General features: G+C 42.8%; 2 protein-coding genes and 1 pseudogene across 2 annotated transcripts; 2 read left to right on the forward strand and 1 right to left on the reverse strand.

The window, feature by feature from the left end:
• Nucleotides 1-1788: 1788 nt before the first annotated feature.
• On the forward strand, nucleotides 1789-2733 carry LOC144237983 (olfactory receptor 51I1-like). The gene has a single exon (XM_077771701.1). The coding sequence runs from the start codon at nucleotides 1789-1791 to the stop codon at nucleotides 2731-2733; it is 945 nt and encodes a 314-aa protein (XP_077627827.1).
• A 9343-nt stretch (nucleotides 2734-12076) lies between these two features.
• On the forward strand, nucleotides 12077-12999 carry LOC144237988 (olfactory receptor 51I2-like; annotated as a pseudogene).
• A 5841-nt stretch (nucleotides 13000-18840) lies between these two features.
• LOC144237966 (olfactory receptor 51Q1-like) lies at nucleotides 18841-19815 on the reverse strand. The gene has a single exon (XM_077771683.1). The coding sequence runs from the start codon at nucleotides 19813-19815 to the stop codon at nucleotides 18841-18843; it is 975 nt and encodes a 324-aa protein (XP_077627809.1).
• Nucleotides 19816-22560: the final 2745 nt, after the last annotated feature.

Here is a 22560-nt window from a genome sequence, read left to right on the forward strand (position 1 = left end):
AGAGTTGGAAGCTTGTACCCATTGACTAACCTCACCCCATTTCCCTCCCACCCCATCCCTCAGCCCGTGGCAACCACTACCCTATTCTCTACAGAATAGAGATATCTGTAAGATATCAAGTATCGTACAAATACAGTTACAGAGATATTTTGGATAAAGACTGAGATGAAGCCCTTAATGGTATGGTTTCTCATTCTGCACCATTCCGACTATTGTTTACTCTTTCTGGAGTTAGAGTGACATGGGTTTCATGGAGTTAGAGTGTCTTTCTGGAGAAAGATAAAGAAAGAGGAGTCAATAAAGAAGCTACAGAAAGATATGCCAAGGTAGAAGAAAACAGAGTTGCCAACAATGTTAACTTTGGTAGAGAGCTCAAATGGATGAAGCAACAAAGGGCTCTCCAGTGAGCAGAGAGAAATTCACTTTTTGGGAATTTGGGAGGGGGAAGTGTGGACACCACAGCACAGTAAATTGAAAGATGATAGAAGGTAAGGTCAACCCTGACTCTCAGGATCTCAGAACGGAACTGGAAAAGCAGACATGAACAAACTCCTTTCCATGGCATCCAGAAAGACAGTGTTCCAGGAAGTTTGACTAAAAATTAAGGAAGGTAATAGAGTGACAGCAAGAGAGGAAAGGATATGTCCTCTTGATGGGCTGGTCTTGTACATGCTTATTGCCTGAGAGGAAAGAGACAGAAATGGAGAGGCTGAAGATACAATGCAATAGACTAATGGAAGTGGTCTCTGAAAGAGATAGCAAGACATCGAATGCTGAAGGTGGAGGGCCTGGCCTCAGAGAAGGTGCGACATCTCTTTCTCAGAAAACCAAGGGGATAAGAATAGATAAAGATGTTGAGTTTAAAATTTAGGTAGCGGTAAAATCAGTCTGTCTGTCTCTCTCTCTCTTCTCCAATCAAACACTCGCTTCTTTGGTTTTATCCAGCTGTACACCTGGAAGTTTGGTTATACAATTTATTAGAGGTTGGGGTTTCCTGTGTGATCGTGAAAGAGAAGCAAAGAGAAGATGAAGATACCAGTCCCAGTGTGAGTAGGTCAGAGAAAAAGTGAGGAGGGGCTCATAGACAAATAGACCAGAAAAATATGGAAGAATTATTGAGACTCTGAGAGCAAGTACATGGGCATGAGAAGGTAGGAGAGGTTGAAGGTAGTAGGCTATGGTGATAAAGAAAAAAAATCTTTAAGATTTCAGAGGTGGGACCGTTTCTCGTGATGACATGTTTGGGGTGTGCCATGAGATTGTGAGCCTGAGAAGTCTGAGTAAAGCTTATTGAAGCTGTATGTTTACAGCGGGAGAGGTTTCATCTACACCATTGACGATGTGGCTCCCAAAGGAATGGGTGGTGTTTCCTTTCCCCTGTTTATCTTAATTTCTATTTGTCCCGATTTTGCAGAATATGGCTTCTGGGGTGAGACTGGGGACAGGAAGGGATGGTGCACTTTAAGGGGAAGATGAGGGAGCATCATTGCTGTTGTCTCCTACCTGGTTGGCTTGCCACGTCATGGGCACTCACCTGATCATCACACCTTCATGGAGCTCCTACTATGGCCTAGACTGGGTGCTGGGCACTGATGATTTAGAAAAGAGTAGAACCCGGTTACTATCTTCAAAGAGCTCATAGTCTGATGGGAGAAGCAGGAACATAGATCAACACTTTCCACCTCTAACCTTTTGTGTTGGAGACAGGATGTCTGAAAGAAAGTGAAGAGCTCCCCCAACGCACCCTCAGGGGCTCATCCCCCATCTGTATTCTCCCACCTGCCTGCCATGTTGGGCCTCAATGGTACCCCCTTCCAGCCAGCCACACTCCAGCTGATAGGTATTCCGGGGATGCAGATAGGCCATGCCTGGGCTGCCCTGGTTTTCTGCATTCTCTACCTGATTTCCATCATAGGCAACCTCAGCATCCTCACTCTGGTGGTTCGAGAGCCTACTCTGCACCAGCCCATGTACTACTTCCTCTCTATGCTCTCTCTCAATGATCTGGGAGTGTCCTTCTCCACGCTTCCCACTGTGCTTGCTACCTTCTGCTTCAACCACCGCTATGTTGGCTTCAATGCCTGCTTGGTCCAGATGTTCTTCATCCACACTTTCTCCTTCATGGAATCAGGCATACTGCTGGCCATGAGCTTTGATCGTTTTGTGGCTATTTGTGACCCACTGCACTATGCCACTGTGCTCACCAATGGCCGCATCCTGGCCATGGGCCTGGGCATCCTCACCAAGAGTTTTGTCACTCTCTTCCCTTTCCCTTTTCTGGTCAAACGGCTGCCCTTCTGCAAGGGTAGCATTCTGCATCACTCATACTGCCTCCATCCAGACCTCATGAAAGTGGCGTGTGGAGACACCCATGTTAACAACATCTATGGGCTGTTTGTGGTCATTTTCACCTATGGCGTAGACTCCGCATTCATCCTGCTTTCCTATGCGCAGATCCTCAGAGCCGTGCTGGCCATCGCATCCCAGGAGCAGCGGCTCAAGGCACTCAACACCTGCATGTCACACATCTGTGCAGTGCTGGCTTTTTATGTGCCCATAATTGCTGTCTCCATGATCCACCGCTTCTGGAAGAGTGCCCCACCTGTCGTTCATGTCATGATGTCCAACATCTACCTGTTTGTACCCCCCATGCTCAACCCCATCATCTACAGTGTGAAGACAAAGGAGATACGCAGAGCGGTCCTCAAAATCCTCTATAAATTGCAGGGCTGAGGAAGGCTACCTAGAGAAAAGATGTGGACTTGTTTGCCAGCTTGAGGAATGCTAAGACATGGGGACGGGAACCAGGATCTTGACAGTTGTGAATATAGAACGAATAAAAGAACAGCTGACTCAATAAAAGGACATAAATATGTATTAAACATTAACCATGTGAAAAAGCTAGTGCTAGTCGCCAAGAATGTTGCAAATGGCGAACAAGGTATATTGTTAAGTAAGAGATAGACATTTCAAGGATAAAACATAAAAGAGTAACAGATGCCCTGAAAAATATTTGACATATGGAAACAATTGAAGTTTTATGGAGGAAATAGGCTAAGCACAAATAATTCTACTCCTACCTGGAGTGGGGGAAATAATAAACATTGGAGACAAAATTCTGTAGAGGCTTGGTGCTTCATGCGAGAGAGAGGAGCCATTTGGTTTGTGGAGGTCAGGATAAGTGTGTGTGTGTGTGTGTGTGTGTGTGTGTGTGTAAAGTAGCTTGTGAAGGATGAGAGGTAAGGTTAGCATACTTGGTACAGGGTGGCAGGAAAAAAAGAAGATAATGATCTTAGAAAAAAATAGCATAAAGAACTGCTTGAGAAGACATATTTAGGCAAAAGAAGGCTAGAACCTTCCTGTTCCAAGTGTGGCCTACTGGACAAGAGCCATACTGGTGTACCTGGTAGCTTTTTGGAGAAACAGAATCTTAGACCTCCCACAAAACCTACTGGATTCAAATTGTATTTAATAAGACTAAATATAGTCTATTCAATGGCTAAAGCTTGAGAAGCACAGTGCTACTCTTTCAGACATCTTTCAGGTAATGCCTATCTGATATGTAACAAAAAGAGCAAGACTCCTGAGTTACAAGAATCTGGAAAAGTGTTTCTCAAAGTGTGATTGTCAGACAAGCATCATCAAGCCATGATTGGGAACTTGGTAAGTATACAAATTCTCAGCCCCTTCCTCAGATCTCCTGAACCAGAAACTCTGGGGGGTGAGGTCTACCATCTGTGTTTTTAATAAGCACTCCAGGTAATCCTGATATACGTCAAAGGTTGAGAGAAGCTTTAACCTAGAATATTGGTCTAGGGTATTTAGGAAAATTGCAAATAGCTTTGTTTAGACAAAGGGGAAGTTTCACATTGAGAAGCTTGGGAAACACGATCTTGAGAGATTGCCTAATCAGCTCATGGGTGGTTTTTAAACCTGGGGAGGGCGTCTGGGTGTCTCAGTCAGTTGAGCTTCCTACTGTTAATTTTGGCTCAGGTCATGATCTCGCAGTTCGTGGAATCAAGCCCTGCATTGTGCTCTGCACTGACAGCATGGAGCCTGCTTGGGATTCTCTGTCTCCTCTCTCTGCCTCTCCTTGCCATACATCTCTCTCTGTCAAAATAAATAAATAAACATTTAGAAAATAAATAAAACTGAGGGAGACTGAGTGCAGGACAACTAGTCATATGGTGCTGGTAGTGAAGGGAAAGGCAGACTTACAGCTTTTTATCTCCAGGAAGTGGGAACACTGAAATAGATTCACAAAGGATTTGATGAACAATCACCAGCCAGCCCATAGTCACTCTGAGGCCCCGGTTCCATCCTGTGAGTCTCTTTGTCCCCATGCCATCACAACTTACCTGGAACCCAAAATTCAGGAAAGCTCCAATTTTAAGGCTGCCCTGTAGGCAGTTAGAACTTGGCGGGGTGTGTGTGTGTGTGTGTGGAAATCACTTGGCTCTCACAGTAGTACGTGGGACCTTGCAACTGTTCTGTGTCACTGGGATTTCAATACGTCCAAGTTCCCTGTCCAACACATCTTCTGAGGTTTCTCTCTCTTTTCTACTAAGTCTATGAACTTTTTTCTGGAGGGAATATTTCTATTTTTAGAAGAGATCTGCTTAATGTGGTTATAGACTTCTACACCAAACACATACCTGCATTGTACCAGTCTTTGCTTCGTTATGCTCTGGAAAATCTCACTTCCATTCCACAGGGTGAATTGATTCCTCTCTTTGAGTTTTGTGGGGGAATGTGTTTCATAATTTCCCCATAGATGACCTTTAACACTTATACTTCATAAGCCCCTTTTGTTATTTGTACAGATGTTATGTTTAGTATGATCACTCTGAGCAAGTACTTAAAGTTTCTCTTGACTTTTCCTGTCATTAAATGGAGGCAGAAACTGATTCTTAAAAACAGGACTTTTCAAAAGTCAAAACAAGAGAGACAATGGCAGTCAAACCTAAAATCCTACACCTAGCACAGTGTTGCTACACCCTATACATGTTAAATAAATGAACAGCCAAGTGACTAGTTAAATAAATGAATGAATTGGATCTGATCTGATACCTGTTCCCCATTATGTTGTCCCTAATGACATAACTAGAGTCACTTTGCTGTATGGCTTTTGAAAGCCTGTTCCCTTCTCACCAGGGACTAATGCCAAGTCTGAGGCATTTTAAGGTCTCTTTTTCCCCTGTGATTCTGTGACCTTATTCACAAAGCTGTCATCTGTGTTCTCCTGAATTCCATCTCCAGGTTCCCAACTCTTTAATCTAATGCAAACAATTCTACAATAACGGGAAAGTAGGAGTCACTCTTAAACTGACTCTCTGAGACACTTCAAAGTTCCATATGGGGAAGGGGAAACTTACTTTATATCCATATTCTCTTTGCTTTCCCTATGCACCCTACCTCTTGATAAAGAAAAGGGAGAGAGGGGCGCCTGCGTGGCTCAGTTGGCTAAGCATCTGACTTTGGCTCAGGTCATGATTTCACAGTTTGTGTGTTCCAGCCCCACATCAGGCCCTGTGCTGACAGCTCAGAGCCTGGAGTCTGCTTCTGATTCTGTGTCTCCCTCTCTGTCTGTTCCCCCCCTCCTGCACTCTGTTTCTCTGTCTCTTTCTCAAAAATAGATAAACATTAAAAATTAAAAAAAAAAAAAAAAGGGGAGAGAGTTCTCCTGCTCTTCCTCCCTGAAATACACCTACACCTATTTGAAATTGAAATAAGGAAGAGGTCAACTGAAATACTTAATGGGAAGTCTAGGTATTTGGGGGAAAGGATTTATGAGAGGCATCTGAAATTGGGGTCTCCGTTAGAATTTATAATAAGGATAATTATCATGTGTGGTACAATCACATTAAAAATGTCACTTTCTTCTTTTCATTAGAATGTCTACCCCTATAGATAGGTACTATCCGCCTTGTAAATTAAGTTCTGAGTTGACAAAATGCTAGTCTCTTGAAATATGAAGGTGATAGATGGTAAAGCTTGGACTTAAACCTACATCTGTGTGAACTTGAACCCTTTCAAGTATCCTGGGATCGTCTCTCCTGGAGGAGACCTTCATCTTGTGGAGCTTGGTGAGAGGTTGAGTAGTAGGGACAGGAGTGAGAATTGAGTAGGGAACAGTCATGATAAGTGGTTGAAGGAGGCTTTGGTTATATCCCCTATTGGTGGAATCCTGAGCTCCAAGATCTCTTCTCTTGAGCTCTGAGTCCTGCAGTTTGTCCACTAGGGTCTAAACTTTAGGTTCTGCCTGCAATATAGTTTTTAAGCCCAGAATTTAGACCCTGTGTTCTGGGCTCAGAGTTCCAGTTTTGAAATTGGATAATTGAGGGCAGAGGGGATGTTGCCATGGAGCTCGTAGGAATTTGTCTCCATCTTCATCATGGGGAAGGAGTTGGGATTTTATTTTTGGTGTGGGGAGAGGAAAGGATCTCTGCGAGTTATGTTTTTCTTTTCCTTCTGTTCCCAAGGCAAGGTCTCATCTCCCTCCTTTCCCCATCACCAGTTCAGCATCACCCTCAGGCACAACGAGGACCCCAGGGTCCTGGGCTCTGGGGACTCTCATTCAGAGACATGGAATCCACCTAGTTTCTTGGCTGGTGCCTGCCCCAAGCTCATTCCCTTGCCATTGTGAGTTCTGGCCCACCCTCTTTCAATCCAGGCTACTTCACAAAGCTCTCTCAGGTGAGTGTGAGTCTATTTGCATCTCCTAGGTAGATGCGCAACAGTGTTTCTGTCTGCAATTCCATTTGTGCCCCTGACGTTCTCTTGGTCTCTCTCATGTCTCTGTATCTTTGAATGAGTCTCTGTTAAGGTACATGTGTGCTGTAAATTCACCGTGATTTGTTTGGCCGGTGGTGGAGTATTTATTGATTCATGATTTCTTAAGCATGTCTTTGTCTTAAAATTCTGTGAAGTGTTAGGAAGACAAGAATGAACTAGGCACAGGTCTGACTCTAAAAGAGCTCTGTCCTAAAAGGACAGAGGCATGCATGTAATTCTAGCAAAATGGGAATAGTCTGTACAGTTATTTTAAAGTCACAGGTGAGAAATTTATTATTTTTGCTTAAATAGTGTTAGCAAAATCTGGAGATAGAATGGAAGTTTTCAGTATGACTATTAGCAGGAGTTAAGGAAACTATCAGAAAAGATAAAGACTAGGTAAGCAGTGGGGGAAAAGTACAGAATTGTACATGTGCATGTTAAGACATATTATCTTCTGAATAAAATACTTCTTTTAGCAAAGACTAAAATCCATGAATTTTTTTAAGCTGCATATTGCACCATTGATTCATATTACACTGATGATCTGTGAGACATGGGGATGTATGGTGAGGAAATGAAACATCAGCTACTTTGAACAGCAAAAAGAATTTAGGAAAGAGGCCTCTGGGTGGCTCAGTTGGTTGAGCGTCTGACTTCGGCCCAGGTCATGACCTTGCAGTTCATGGGTTCGAGCCCTGTGTCAGGCCCTGTGCTGACAGCTGAGAGCCTGGAGCCTGTCTTTGGATTTTGTGTCTCCCTTTCTCTCTGACCCTCCCCTGCTCACGCTGTCTCTCTCACTCTCTCAAAAATAAATAAAACATTAAAAAAAGAATTTAAGATAGATATTCTGAGTAAGGGAAGATTACAGAATATTATGATTGGCATATTCAGATATAATGTATCCATTTAATTATTTATTTAACCTGGTATAGTATTTATTAAACATCTGTTATGTGCTTGACCCTTTGCTAGCATTGGGGGCCTAAGGACACAAAATGAAAAAAGTCAATACTCCTCTTTACTTTGATGGAGACTACAGTCTAATAGGGGCTACAGGCATTAAACAATAATTACACAAGTAAATCTATATTTGCAAGTTAAGATATAGTTCATAAGAAATTAACAGATACCATGAAGAGCAATATTCAGGTGAAATCTGAAAAAGACTGCTGTACCTCTGTGTCTGCAGAAATTATATATGATGCAGAGGAAGTACCTTTAAGCCTCAAGTAAGAAAGCACTTTGTAAGTCAGTGCACTTAACCAGGGTAGTGGCTTTAGGTACAGTGTACTCACCATCACTGGGAGTATTCAAGCTGAGTGTGGGTGACAGTTTGATAAAGATGACATGGAGGGGGCTCTCTCAATGGGTGCAAAATTTCAGGTTCTAGAGAGGCTGTCAGGTTGGCAACGGAATCCATGGACTTCTGAGAGGCACCACTTCAGAAGGTCATTTAACTCCTGTTCTCTTTCTCATGACCCCCAGTCCACATAGGAGTCTGGGAAAAAATATGTGTGTCTGCCATCCTGTCCTTTTCACTGCCTGCAGACATAGAGAAGACCAACGTCTATAGCATCTCCCCATTTTTCTCACCTATGTGGCTTCAGTTTCAGAAGCTGTTGCTGGGCTTCCTAGGAAAGAGTGCAGGACTTAAAGTTGGAAGAACCAGATTAGCCTCTTACTGGTTCACTTATCATGATTGTTCTGAGACTGACATGGATGGGGCAGTTGGTAATGAGAAAGTGGCCACTCTGCCTATCATCTCTTTTTTTCCTCCACTCTGGTTATCATGTCTATGATCCAAATAATCATAGGAGTCAATTTCCTGGAACTGTGCTCAACTGGGTACTGCCCTTCCCATTCTCCAGCTTGCATGTTCCTGCCTCACACCATGGATGGGTCATGGCTAGTGCTTCCACACCTTCTTTGTTACCTCCTGCCAAAGATGAAGTTTCATCAGGGGCGGGAGCAACCCACAGGTGAAATGATTAGACACAACTTTCAAATGCCCTCTCTTTGGTGCACCTTCATGGGAGCAATATGCTACACCAGCTCCCAACCTAGGTTATATCTGTGGGCAGCGTCTTGGAGATACCCACAGGGCATTGTGAGCAAACCCAAGTTTAGTTAGAGGGGCTCCAGGATGTTGAAAAATCTAGCAGATGATGAGGCACAAGGAAATGTTTAAGTTACAGGCCAGAAGTGGGGTAGGAAGGTGGTCTTTAAAAAAAAGAAAACTTGGGGAGTCCTTGCAAGTTACAATTTTGTCTAAAACACTGTCACTGTAAAGTCACTGGAGTAGCAGAAGATGGGTCTGGAATGGTTCTCAATGTTGGTTCACTTTGGGAGTTCACATATTGATAACTGGATACTGCATTTGAAGATGCTAATTTAATTGGTTTGGGGTGTTACGTGAGTGCCGGGATTTTTGTTTCCTAGGTGATTCTAATGTGTAGCCAGGCTTGAGAACCACTGATCTACCAGGCAGGACCAGGGGATGCAAAAAGATAAAAACACAAGTAAGTATATCACCTGTCACAGAAGTTGTTACTCTTGAAGGAAACTTGGGAAAAGAGTGCATGGGATTTCAGCAGGGCTGGTGCATAAAGAGAGGGCTCCAGAGTGAAGAGAGTAAGAGGAGGCAGCTCTGGGGCCCTTCTCACTGTCCCCTTGTGTGTGCCTCCATGGTCATAGCTTCTTGCATTCCCTTAGCTGCATATTGTCCTGGCTGGCTGTCTGTTCCAGTGGAGCATTCCCATGAAACTCATTAGATAAATATGGACCATTTCACATCCAGGAGGTAACCACAGGGTAAAGAATTGATCAAGAATCTGTGAATCACACATCTCTGTCACTTGAATGAAGATGTGAACTAATTGGAGATAATTCAGCTAGTATACCAGTTGTGATTGCACCTTCCTATTTCACCTTTTAAAATTTGTTTTACAGGGGCGCCTGGGTGGCTCAGTTGGTGAAGTGTCTGACTTCAGCTCAGGTCATGATCTTGCAGTTTGTGAGTTGGAGCCCCATGTTGGGCTCTGTACTGATAGCTCAGAGCCTGGATTCTGTGTTCAGAATTCTTCTGTTCAGATTCTGTGTCTCCCTCTCTCTCTGCTCCTTCCCTGTTCTCACCGTCTGTCTGTCTCTCTCTCAAAAATAAATAAACAGTTAAAGAAATTTAAAAAAAATGTTTTACAAATTTAAATTATTTGTCTTAATTGTGGTGCACCTTTTACTTTATATCATATCACATTATTTTTACCTTTTTTCTAAAACTTTTTTTAGTGGGAGAGTGAAAGGAGGAAGGACAGAGGGAGAAAGAATGAATCTTTAAAAAAAAACTTTAATAGTTTATTGTCAAGTTGGTTTCCATCTAACACCCAGTGCTCATCCCCACAAGTGCCCTCCTCCATGCCCATCAGCCCTCTTCCACTCTCCCTCACCCCCAACTTCCCTCTGTTTGTTCTCGGCATTCAAGAGTCTCTCATGGTTTGCCTCCCTCCCTCTCTCCCACTATTTTTCCCCTTCTCCCCCATGGTCCTCCGTTAAGTTACTCCTAAAAAAGTTTTAAATGTTTATTTTATTTTTGAGAGAGAGAGAGAGTATGATCAGTGGAGGGGCAAAGAGGGAGAAAGGGAGACACAGAATCAGAAGCTGGCTCTAGGCTCCAAGCTGTCAGCACAGATCCCGATGTGGGGCTTGAACTCACAAACTATGAGATCATAACCTGAGCTGAAGTCAGATGCTTAATTGATTGAGCCATCCAGGCACCTTGAGAATGAATCTTAAGCAGGATCCACACCCAGTGTGGAGCTTGACTCAGGGCTCTATCTCATGACCAATAATGAGATTGTGACCTGAGCTGAAATCAAGAGTTGGACACTTAACTGACCTGAGCCACCTAGGCACCCTATTTTCACTTTCTGATTGGGGTTTAACTAATTCTCTCTGGTCTCTTGCAACTAATGGAGTCCTTTATCTTTGTGTCTGATTTCTCCATGGATTCCAGATCAAATCTGCTATTTTGTAGTCAATACATCTTTTCATTCTCAACTCTGTTTTTACATTTAGAAGTCATTTGTGTATTTGAAGAATTCTCAGTTGAGATGTCCATATCCCATACCACATTTATTCTTCTCCTTTTATCACTTTTATAAACCCCTGTCTCATTTTCATTCAAAACGTTTCCTTCCCTGAGCAGAATGGGGACACACAGAGGTTAGCACTGACATTGGTTATCCTTGGTGTCCTTGTTTTCTCAGACCCACACTGACAGAGCTGAAATGCAATTCTTTCTAACGACTCCATCCTAGGTCCTGAGGTTTATTCTCTTCTCCACAGAGAAATGGAAACATCACTACTGGGAGAACCCACAGATCCAAGCCATACTTTACGTTCTGGGGAAATCGATTCTTGGGCTTTTGGCATACTACTTACTCTTCCTCTCTGGGTTTTAATGTCTCCCTAAGAGTAAAATACTTTATATTTATTCAGGTTTTTCCATGCTGTCTGATATTTTGTTTACCAACAACCACATGAGCAAATATATTTTTATCCTTAATTTACAACTGGACACACTGAAGCTTGGGAAGGTTGTTACCTTCTCAAGTCACACTGAGAGCAAGGGGAGCTTTCACTGGGCTTCAAACTGAGGTCTGATAGAATCCCCATGTAAATTCTTAGCAGTGCTATTGCTGGGTCATAGGATGGAATACTGCATGGCAATGAGAAAAAATGAAATCTGGCCATGTGTAGCAACATGGATGGAACTTGTGGGTGNAAAAAGAAAAAAAAGAATCCCCATGTAGAGCTCTAAAACACTGAGCATGTGATCTTGATTTTCCCATTTATTTCTTATATATGGATAAAAGCATTCTTACTATCTCCATTTGACAAGTAAAAAACCAAAACCAAACAAGTAAAAAAAAAAAAAGAATCAGAATATAAATAATTTGTCCATATCACATATCTAGTAACTGACTGAGTATGGATTTTGACAGGTTTGATTTATTCTAGTGTTTTGCTCTTAATTTTTAAGCTATGCTGTCTTATCAGCCAGCCTCAAATATCTCTTTTACATGTAAAATTTTAGGATTTTGGAGGTCAGGGGAATAGGAGGTGAGAAGAGGTCTGTTGTGTTTTTACCCAGAATGACGTAGATGAACCCAATTTCCCTCACTTCTTTCCATTTCCTTCCTTTGGCCTTTGTGGCAGGCTGTGAAAGGAGAAGACCTTCAGGAGGAAGCTAATTTCATTTTTTCCCCAGTGTAGGTGAAGGCTTATCTCTGCTGTTGGTAACATGGGAGCTGAAAGCAATGAAAGTCTCGACATCCTATCTGTCTTCCTGACTGGCATCCTGGGATTAGAGGCCCAACATGGCTGGCTTTCCATCCCTTTCTTCACCATGTATATTGTAGCCATTGTGGGTAACAACCTAATCATGGCAGCAGTGCAGGCAGACCCTGCTCTACATGAGCCCAGTTACCTGTTTCTCTCCATGTTGGCTGTGACAGAGGGGGGTGATTTTGTGTCTACACTGCCCACTGTCATAGGTATTCTTTGGTTTGATGCCCACAAGGTTGACTTGGATGGGTGCCTGGCTCAGATGTTCCTCATCCACACCTTCTCCTGCATGGAATCAGGAGTTATGACCGCTTTGTAGCCATCTACAACCCACTGCGATATACGGCCATCCTAATCCTGCCTTATATCATCTGCATGGGTCTGGGCATCACGCTGAAGAGTGTGATGCTCATGGGTCCACTGCCAGTCATTTTGAGGTGACTGCCTTACTGTCACACTAATGTTCTCTCCCATTCCTACTGCTTCCACTCAGACCTGATCCAGCTGCTGAGTGCTGATAGCATCCTGGGTTTGGCCATTGCCCTGGCCAGGTTTGGGCTGGACTCACTGCTCGTCATGGTCTCTTATGTGCTGATTCTTTACATGGTGCTGGGCATTGCTTCCGGGGAGGGATAGCAGAAGGCCCTCAACACATGTGTGTCACATATCTGTGCGGTGCTCGTGTACTATGTGCCCGTGATTGGCATGTCTGTGATGCATCGTGCTGTCAAGCATGCCTTGCCCCTGGTCCCCATGCTCATGTCTAGCATCTACCTCTTTGTGCCTCTTGTGCTCAACGCCATCATCTACAGCATCAAGACCAAGCCAATCCGACAGGGAATTTTCACCTTGTTCTCCTGCAAGAGGAAATTGCCCTGAATCCCTCCAACAGGGCAGAGACTTCTGGTCTGTCCACAAACTCCAACGGCATTTCTGCTGTGGGCCAAGCCGTACAGCGGGCATTTAGTGGAGGAATAGGAACGAAGGATTCAAAGCATTGTCACGGGCTTGACTCCGGATCACAGGTGTTCTCCCTAGTCCTTTTCATTTCACATCTTGTCTCTGCATGCGTGTACGTGCACGTCTTCTCTAACCAGGTGTGATCAGTGTGAAGGCAGAGATCATGAATTTCACGTTTCCATTTCCCCTCAAAAGTCTCAGCAAAAACCCTGATAACTAGCAAGCTAACAGTAAAGGCTTGAGGCTTAATCATGTTTGAATTGAGATAAAACAAAGTACTGTTTTTGATAGGTTAGGCAGGAATTAAGAATCTACTCCAAGCAAGAGAGATCATCCTAGGAACATGCCTTTGAGTAAGGTGAGCATATTCTCTGGTTTGCCCCAGATAATCATGGTTTACACGTATTTTCCGCAGCATCATTGCCAATAGTGCTCCCTTTCCCTTCCCGCAAAAGTTCTTGTTTCAAAAATAAATTGTATGGGAAATTACTTGTAAAGTAGCCTCCTTCCTGTCATGGAAGGAGCCAGGCTCTGTACCCCCATCCAAGGACCTCCTGCTTAAGATTTTATGTACTAGGAGACTCTGAGATTGAGGAACGAACGGTTTATCAAATTCCCTCATTTTAGGCATAAAGTAAAATATGGCCGGTCTCATAATGCCCAGGTTATAGATGCTAGGAATCCCAGCAAGACCCAAATTCTGCTCTTGTAGAATCTCAGACACAATTTTTAGGGTCCAATAGGTCTGGTGTCAGTGTGCCTGGTTATTCCTGTTTTTCTTTCCTCCTTTCCCTTTAGCTTCTGTAACCTCAGCATGCCATGTGATGGGAATATATATGAATGTTTATTTATTTTGAGTGAGAGAGAATGTGTGTCCACATGAATGGAGGAGGGGCAGAGAAAGAGGGAGAGAAAGAATCTCACTCAAGTAGGCTTTGCACATAAGTGCAGAGCCCAATGTGGGCTCGATCTCATGACCATGAGATGAAGACCTGTGCTGATATCAAGAGTCCCACTGACTGAGCCCAGGCACCCCACAATGGGTATATGTTTTATATATTCTTTGACCTTCCACTTCTTTCAGCCCTGTCAGCATGGGGCTCGTTGGTCTTTTTTTTTATCTGCCTATGGCTTTCTGTGATTTTGCAAAAATCTGTAGTCATACAGGAAGGACCATTGTCACACCTCCTAAGGAACACAGGTCTTTGTGTAGCATGGATTGGCAGGACCGTGTTGGCTGCTCAGTAACTGGTCTCATGTTTTCAGCTCCTCTTACTTCCAGGCCTCCAATTCCAGTGCAAATGTTTTCCTCACCATAAACTATTCTTCTGGAGCTCATCCAGCTCATCAGGTGGTGGTGACCTTGTTCTCATGAATTACTAGATTACATGCTTAGCAATGACACCTTCTGTAAAGTCAAGGTGACTGGTTATTTCTTTTTTTTTTTTTAATGTTTTATTTATTTCTAGGAGAGAGAGAGCGACAGCGTGAGCAGGGGAGGGTCAGAGAGAGAGAGGGAGTCACAGACTGAAACAGGCTCCAGGCTCTGAGCTGGCAGTCAGCACAGAGCTCGACGCGGGGCTCAAACCCACGAACCGCGAGATCATGACCTAAGCAAAAGTCGGACGCCTAACCGACTAAGCCACCCAGGCGCCCCGTGACTGGTTATTTCTTAAAACTGCATGTGCATCTACAATTACCTCAAAATAAAGAGGTTTATTTCTAAAAAGATATGCAAACTACAAGCCTACATTTTGTATTAGATTTAACAGGCTTACACTTGATTGGAACCTTGGAACTTCTGCTCTTCAAAACACGTTATTAAGAAAATGAAAAACCAAGACAACAACAGGGGGAAGATATTTACAATATGTATCTCTCATAAAGGACTGTGTACAGAGTACAGAAAGACCTTTTACAATATGATAAAATACAATGCAATTAAAACCACAGTGAGATAGGACTTAACAACCCAGCAAGACTAACATTGAAACGACTGACGATGTTAAGTGTTAGCAAAGAGGTCATGTGTCGCTGATGCAAATATAAAATAGCATGAGTGCTTTGGGAAACTACATGGCAGACACACCTAGGTACTTACACAAGAGAAATGAAAGGATGTATTCACAGAAAAACTGACACAGCATTGCTTTTTTTGGAATAGCCCTAATATAGAAACAACCCAAATGCCTATAACAGGTGGATGGATATGCAAATCCTGGCATATAGGTATCCATATTATGGAATATCACTCAGCAACAAAAGGGAACAGACTATCATACACACAGAGACATGAGTGAACCTCAAAAACATGGTGAACAAAAGTAGACAGGCAAAGAAGACTACACTGGATAATTTCATTTATGTGAAAAGGGTCAAGAATACCATCTCCTGAATTTTATGAAATACAAACACATTCCCATGTTACAATGGGACTAGTATAGTCATTTAGATCCTAGACACTGAGTAACTTAGGCAGAAACATTTAACATTGGCCAAATTTTTTTTTTCAGAAAGCAAGTCTGTTTTGAATTCTTTTTTAAAATATTTTAAACATTTATTCATATTTGAGAGATAGAGAGAGACAGAGCATGGGTGGGGGAGGAGCAGAGACACACGCACAGAGAACCTGAAACAGGCTCCAGGCTCTGAACTGTCCACACAGAGCTGGACTTGGGGCACGAATCCATGGACTGCAAGATCATGACCTGAGCTGAAGTTGGACACTTAACCTACTGAGTCATCCAGGTTCCCCCTGTTTTTAATTCTTAAACATATAATGTGATTTCTTTATTTTTTAAAAAAATTTTAAACATTTTTTTATTTATTATTAAGAGACAGAGAGAGACAGAGCATGAACATGGGAGAGGCAGAGAGAGAGACACGCACACAGACTCTGAAGCAGGCTCCAGGCTATGAGCTGTCAGCACAGAGCCCGACATGGGGCTCGAACTCACCAGTTGAGAGATCATGATCTGAGCCGAAGTTGGTTGCTTAATTGACTGAGCCACCCAGACGCCCCATATATCATGTGATTTCTTAAGTCATGAAGACCATACACATACACATATGCACACATACGCAAATAACAGTTTTGTCTAGGGACAGGAAACAGATAGAAAGCCTGAACAAAGAATAGGGGCAGACTTCTTCACATAATCTTTTTTTTTTTTTTTTTTTTTTGGTTTCCAGTTAAATATTGGCTGTTGTCTGAGGTTCTGGAGATAGGTGACCATAAAAGTCAATTGATAGAGAGCTCTCATTAAGAGATTACTTAAAAGGCAGAGATAATTCTCAATGGCTGCTGAGAAGACATCATGCAGAGAAACAACCAACATAATCCTGTGGGCTGGGAGTCAATGCATGCCTTGTCTTCCATTACTTAACTCACATTTCATAACCTGGACAGTCAGCCAGACCATCCATTGGTCATGGAACCACTTATTTTGCCCAAGAATTTCTCTTTGTGTTTCCAAATTCACGTCTCTTTATAACTGAAATAGTTCTGCTATCTTCTACAGTTGACCTTAATGTTATAGTTCTAGATATACAGGCCACAGGTTGGAATAGTCTATTAGGGCTGCTGTAACAGCGTACCACAGACTTGGTGGCTGAAACAACAGAAACTTACTTTCTCATGACTCTGGAGGCCTTGCACAAACCATTCTGATTTCCTTTGAGGCCTGCCTCCCCTGGCTTGTAGATGGTGGTCTTCTCCCTCCGTCATCCCATGGTCTTCTTGCCAGGCTTATGCTGATGTGTGTCTTAATTGCCTCTTCTTTGCAGGACACCAGTTATATTGCATTACAACCCATCCTAATGATCTCCTTTTAACTTAATTACCTCTTTGAAGACCCTATCTTTATAGTCACATGCTAAGATACAAGGGTTACATTTCTACATATGAATTTACAGGGGACACAGTTCAGTCCATGACATTGGTAGATCTCACTGTCCTGAATTGCATTTTGTTCCGTCACCTCAACCTCGAAAGCCCACCCTCCCACCTGGAGAAGTCTTGAGAGGGAAGTGGTAACATCTGTGCATCTGCACAGTTACCACTTAGCCCTCCTAATTCCTATTCTCATGGAGGAATAGAAATAGATGCTTCCATCGATGTTTCCACTCAGAATCCAGAGTGTAATGTTTTGGAAGGGAGATGGAGAAAACAGTTCCTATAAACCTAACACCTTGGTGATGCAAGCCCATGTCTTTTGCATCCTGTGTTTCATTGGAAACTCTCAGCCTTATGAGATGGATATTTTTATCCCAGTTTTAGAAATCCAAAACATGAGTTCAGAGTTTCATAGGATGGTCAAAAAGTCACACAGTTAGTAATGAAAAAAAAAAAAAGAGAGAAATTATTAAAGATGTCATGTGCTCCTCTTCAAAATCAGACATGATCCCAAGACTTTTTTTTTTCCTCTCATGATGTTTTGGGACATTCTCAATCCTGCAACCATCCACCGAAAGAAAAGTCTTCTTTGGTCCATATTCCTACCCATTTCCTTGACTTTTTTTTTTTTCTTAACATTTGGGTTTCCAGGTCCTAATTTCCTCTGTTATGAGATTGCACATGGCATCCATTCTACAATTTATTTCCCTACATCGCCTGATCTTTGATATTCTGGAGAAACATGCTAACTTCTAGGTTCTGTTAAAGAAGTGGGAAAATAATGGAGGAAAGGATATAAAAGGAGAAAGACATCCTATCCCCACTTGCTCTCAGCCTTTAGCTTCCATTCCTACCCTTCCCACTACACGCCTATTGTAGCCCTGTGTAAGTTGATTCAAATCTAAGTCAGTACTCATACTGGCCATCTACTCTATGGGTTCAGTAATTAGGAGCTGTGACCACAGTTATAACTGCCTTTCTGTGGCCACAATTATAGCTGATATTTCTGAGAGATACAACCAGATTTCTATAAAATAATGATCAGAGAGGCCATATTCCTTCTCTCAGAACCTTTTCCAGTACAGAATTCGCCAAAGGGAACTTGCCCCTGAGTTAGAGCCACATTAAGGACATGAAGCTTTAAAAGGAGTAGTCTGCTCTTGTCAGAAAAATGAGCTCTTATTTCCCCAAATGTTGTCTGTAGACTTACGGGAAGATTTAATTTTAAATACTAAAGGACCTCTCATAAGGTGAGAGCTTTATTCTAACTGTGGGAGGCCTAACCATTCCACCCCAGGCTTCAGACTCCGCATGTGTTCACTTGAGCTACTGAAATCATGTCCACTAAACACACCTAAACAGCTGAGCATCTTGATCTGCATACATCCTCCCTAGAAGATTTACCACCACCACTCCCCGCCCTGCAAGAGAAAGTTGGAACATATCTATGCAGTAGGGTGAGCCAAGGCAGTGGAGCTAAGGTTTATCTGGATGGAAAACTGTGGAACTGCCTGGAAGTGGGTGGTGGAGGCAACAGTGAAGGGATTCCTTCAAATTTACATAGTCAAGCCTATGAGAGAGAAGTATATTTAGAAAGTAAGATGAAATGTACATCTTAACTCAATTAATGAAGCTCATCCTACCTACCAGTAAATGTGCTAGAATCTTATCTACACAGATCTGCATATCTTTTGGATCAGATATTTGATGCTAGGTCCTCACAGACAAAAATTTGCAGAGATAAGACCATGTCATACTGCTTTTAAACAGGATGGCATATTACTGTAAAGTCATCTTTTTCATTCTGACCATATCCTCCCCATGAACCTAGACTAAATCCTGAGTAATTTAATAAATTCATTATTTCATCTTAACCACGTATTTCTTTGGAAAAGGAGGTGGATAATTCTCTGGCAGATCTGCTTAGTCTTCACACTGTAAATGATGGGGTTCATCACGGGAGGTGCCAACAGGTAGACATTGGCAATTATGACGTGGACCAGCGGAGAGGCATGCTTGGCAAATCGATGAGTCATGGATACCCCAACCATGGGAATATAAAGTACCAGAACAGCCAGAATGTGAGATAGACAGTTATTGAGGGCCCGGAAGCGCTCGGTCCGGGAGGCTGTGCCCAAGATACTTTTCAGGATGAGTGTGTAGGAGAACACAATAAGCAAAGGGTCCATCACAATAATGAGCAAAACTAGAGCAAATCCATACCAGCTGTTGACTCGGATGTCAGCACAAACCAGGCGAATCATGTCTTGGTGGAGGCAGTAGGAGTGAGAGAGAAGATGGGAGCGGCAGAAGGGCAGGCGCTTGAGTAGGAAAAGGGAGGGTAGAACAGCCAGGACACAGCGGCAAATGATGGCTAAGCCGATCCTGCCAATGACTTCAGTGGTGAGGATGGAGGCATAATGCAGGGGGCGGCAGATGGCCACATAGCGATCAAAGGACATGGCCAGCAACACAGAAGATTCCATGAAAGAGAATGTATGAATGAAAAATACCTGTGCAAAACAGGCTTCAAAGCCGATCTTATCAGCATTGAACCAGAGAAGCTGCATGACTGTGGGCAGGGTGGTGAGGGTGAGGCCCAGGTCGGTCAGGGCCAGCATGGAGAGAAATAGGTACATGGGCTGGTGCAGGGCTGGCTCCTTGCGGATGACCGTGAGAATGGTGGTGTTACCCATGAGGGAGATGGTGTAGAGGCAGCAGAAGGGGATGGAGATCCAGATGTGGGAGGCCTCAAATCCTGGGATGCCCGTGAGGATGAAGTAGAAGAGGGCTTGGGTGCTGTTAGTCGCCTCGGACATGACCGATAAATGTAGCTTCATGTTCGGGAAATTGCTGAAAGAGGATCAGAGACATAAGAAACAATCTTTGTCTTTATCTCATTTGATGTAAACCCTATTGAAACAAGGGTTCAGAGTTGTTGAGTGTTAGGTAAGGACAGATTCAACAGCTCTGCTGTTAGTCTTCCTCAGCCTGATCCTGTAGAGATAGCTTCCACACCACTCAGATTCCTTGGTAACACAACACAAATGAAATCATGGGCAACCTCTTTATTTATGTTTTACCGGTGTCTTTCCCCCACTCCTTTTCAGTTCTCAGTGCCCTGGAATCTGCCTTTCATCCAAATCATATCACCAATACTGTTCTCACAATGACTGAAAATGAACCCGTACACACAAATGTCGGGGCTGAAATCTGGTCCTCTTCCTTTCTATCCAGTGTTTCCTTTTGAATTTTCCTTTGACTATTCTAACGGTGTCCTCACCGGTTTCACTTGTTCTAAATGCATCATCTCTTTCTGTTATTCACCTCCTCATATTCTAAGGTAAGTCTTTATTTCTCGTCTGCTTTCCTCTTTACGTTACTTGATGTCATCTGTTACAAAGGCTGTCATTTCTGCAGTATCCAAATATAACTGGAAGCCAAGGGCAGTGTGCACAGGCGAGGAGGAGGGCAGAGCACCGATGAGGACAACCACAGTCTATGTGCAGGCACTCGTCTGAGGGGATTACCTGTCTTAGTTCTTTACTGCCCCTAACAATAGCCTTCACCCCTCTATTTTTCCCTGAGTACTCACAGGGTCTTACTTGCTGTTTCTCCTCTCTGGTAGTGTCCTCATCACTATCTGTAGCTCCTGCTTTCTCTGTTTGGCTCACATAGTAGCTCTGTTATAAGATCCTACAAATTACTAGGCTGGGATGTAATGATGTGTGGCAAGTCCCCTCAGGATTACACATAGAGGAAACATGAGACTTGGGGTTCCACTGGGAAGCTGGGAAGTAAGCTTTGTCCAAGAGCTTCTCTGTTGCCCCCAGCCCCCTCCTAGAGCCCCCAGGTCAGAACACCATGCTGGAGTCCTGTTCTTGCAGCTTATTGAATGTGATTGGAAAGTACACACATGAGAAACTTTCTTCTATCAGCACTAGAGGCTGGAGCAGGGTAATTGGAAGGGATGGGAGAGCGGTGGGGCAAAGGAATATTGTACACCATTTTCAAGGAGCAAGCACCTGGCAGTGGACCTCTGGAAAAAAAATTCTGTAGAATTTTTTTCTATAATGTTTATAAAATAAGTAAATGGTCAATGTCATTTCATACTGAAAGAGAAAAGAAGATTATTAACTTATGAGTCATTTTTGGTGACTCTCTTCACAATTCACATGAGAATAAATTTCTTTTTTCTTGAGAATAAATTTCAAGATTAAGTTATTAATTGTCACTAAGAAAAAAATAGAGAAAAGCATGTAAACATTTATGTATCATTGCAGAGAACTCTATCCTTAGCAGCAAAGGACTCTATCTTTAGCCACAGAAGACTCTATCCTTAGTAGCAACCACCAAATATCACCAAGGAGAAGACGAGTGGATGTAAGCAGAAAAAATTAAATATTTATAACAGAAAAATAATGAAATTTAAAAGATCTTCTAAAAACATTATAAAAAATATACTGTAGAAGGAATTGACATCTTAAATACAGAAAAGTGAAATGCCTCACTATTTATCAATACTATTACCACACTAGGTTACCAGCAAAGGCTATAAGGAAGTTCATGACAAAAGGAGAAACACAACTGACAACAAACATGTTACAATATGCTTTACAAGACAGGACATATCACGTCACCTCCCTGGGCTTCCAGTGATGGAAAGTGAGGTCATAGAATCAGTGTTTTTAGCCTTTTAAAACGATCAGAGCTCTTTTTATGACCTCGTGCTATGTAGATAAGGGCATCACCATGCAGAAAGCTTCCTACTTTCCTGGTAGAAGTGAAATATGTACAGTTTCTGAACACAAAATTACTATAAATGCCACTTCAAGGGTGACTATACAAGGGGCAACTGAGAGGCTCAGTAGGTTTAACCTCTGAATCTTGAACTCGGCTCAGGTCATGATCTCGGGGTTTGGCAGTTAGGGAGATCTGTCCTGGAGTGGGCTCCGTTCTGACCTCAGGGAACCTGCTTGGGATTATCTCACTCCCCTTCTCTCTGCCCCCACACAGCTAGTGCATATTGCACACACGCTTTCTCAATAACTAAATAATGTAACAAATAAATAAATAGGTATTAAATATTTCTCATGGTTTGTGTCATAAAATTCACTTCTGGAACATAATGATAGGGAAATCTCTTTAAATAAGAATACAGTTTTATGGGGCGCCTGGGTGGCTTAGTCAGTTAAGCGTCCGACTTTCGTTTGGGTTATGATCTCGCGGTTCGTGGGTTCGAGCCCCGCGGGCTCTGTGCTGACTGCCAGCTCAGAGCCTGGAGCCTGTTTCAGTCTGTGACTCCCTCTCTCTCTGACCCTCCCCTGCTCACGCTGTCTCTCTCTCTCTCTCCTAGAAATAAATAAAACATTAAAAAAATTTTTTAAAAAGAATACAGTTTTATTTTAAATATATGTTAGTTAGCCTTATTGGTAATGACAAAAAAAAAAAAAGCAAGACCAACTGTATGCATATGTGTGTGTGTGTGTACCTATGCATATATATCCTATACATGTTGTTATCATTAGTATATGTGCTGCCGAAGTGAGCACATGTTGTTATCATTAAAACAATAAATATCTAAC

This window comes from Crocuta crocuta, unplaced genomic scaffold (assembly GCF_008692635.1).
Source record: "Crocuta crocuta isolate KB4526 unplaced genomic scaffold, BGI_CrCroc_1.0 scaffold1439, whole genome shotgun sequence".
Taxonomy (NCBI): domain Eukaryota; kingdom Metazoa; phylum Chordata; class Mammalia; order Carnivora; family Hyaenidae; genus Crocuta; species Crocuta crocuta.

Excerpts from the sequence above, each read along its gene's own strand:
- LOC144237983 (XM_077771701.1), top strand. The coding sequence starts at position 1,789 with ATGTTGGGCCTCAATGGTACCCCCTTCCAGCCAGCCACACTCCAGCTG.
- LOC144237966 (XM_077771683.1), bottom strand. The coding sequence starts at position 19,815 with ATGAAGCTACATTTATCGGTCATGTCCGAGGCGACTAACAGCACCCAA.